Source organism: Penaeus monodon, chromosome 23 (genome assembly GCF_015228065.2).
Source record: "Penaeus monodon isolate SGIC_2016 chromosome 23, NSTDA_Pmon_1, whole genome shotgun sequence".
NCBI classification, from domain to species: Eukaryota; Metazoa; Arthropoda; class Malacostraca; order Decapoda; family Penaeidae; genus Penaeus; species Penaeus monodon.
In genome coordinates this window covers 17,554,046-17,555,087 of record NC_051408.1, presented here as the reverse complement: position 1 = coordinate 17,555,087, position 1,042 = coordinate 17,554,046, and the positions used below count along the sequence as shown (strand labels likewise).

Here is a 1,042-nt window from a genome sequence, read left to right as displayed (position 1 = left end):
GCCTCTTCCCCTCACAGTTGAACCCTCATCCCCTCACCCAGCCCAACCCACAAACTCCCCCACCCGCATCTCCTCACTCAATGCCATCCCTCACACCCACTCACTCTATCCCACTCCCACCCTTAACCCACTCACCCTACCCCAACCGGCAACAGATTCATCAGTTATAGAAAGAGAAGGTCCTATGATGCCACCAGATCCACCAATTACTGAAAGTGGAGGACCTATGATGCCACCCACTCACACCCCACTCACTCACACCCCACTCACCCTACTCACCCTATCCCCACTCCCTCCTCCCCCGCCCCACCCACGCTCACCCCCTCCTCCCGCCCCACATTCCCTACCCCAACCCACCCACCCAACCCACACCGCACTCCCCCTTACGCCCTCCCTCCGCCCCCGACTCACCCCGGCACCAGGTGGAAGCCCATGTCGACGCAGTCCTCGCCGCAGTCAGGACACGCCCCCTGTTCGTACGCCTCCCAGCTCTCGCAAGGGCGTGCGCTGAAGGCCTCCTCGGGCTGTAGGGCGAAGATGCTCTCCACCCAGTAGTCGTGGGCGCGGCCGTGACTGCATCCTCCTGCGAACCATTGGTGTAAGATTAGGGGGTCTGGTTCTGCTTAATTCGGTGTTCTTCCGTAAAATGTTGTTTAATTTGGGAGATGTTGGGAGGTAATACAAGCCTTTGATGAAATATTCTTATCCTTCTACTGAGCTTTATCTCACTTTTTTTACGGCCCCATCCTATCCATTTAGCTTTATCTCACCTTCTCACATTTCACATCGTTTCTACTCAGCTTTATCTCACCTTCACCCATTCTCCTCCATTCTATTCAGTTTTTTATCACGTTTTCCTATCCCCCTTTTTCTACTTAGTAGGTTTATCTTACCTTCTCTTATTTCTTATCTCCCCTTCTCTCTGTTCAGCTATATCTCACCCACTTAAATCCCCCTCCTTCTATTCAACTTTATCTCGTTTTCTCCCACCCCCTCCATTTTATTCAGCTTTTTTCGTCTCAATCCTTTCTACTCAGTTTTA

The 1,042-nt window shown here is 52.3% G+C and overlaps 1 protein-coding gene across 1 annotated transcript in view; it reads right to left on the bottom strand.

Moving 5' to 3' along the window:
- LOC119588156 (inactive pancreatic lipase-related protein 1-like) overlaps nucleotides 1-1,042 on the bottom strand; it is a 5,101-nt gene that overhangs the window by 796 nt on the left and 3,263 nt on the right. The window contains exon 7 of the mRNA XM_037936861.1: nucleotides 412-583. Within this exon, the coding sequence (XP_037792789.1) occupies nucleotides 412-583 (172 nt within the window). The remainder of the gene's footprint in view (nucleotides 1-411; nucleotides 584-1,042) is intronic.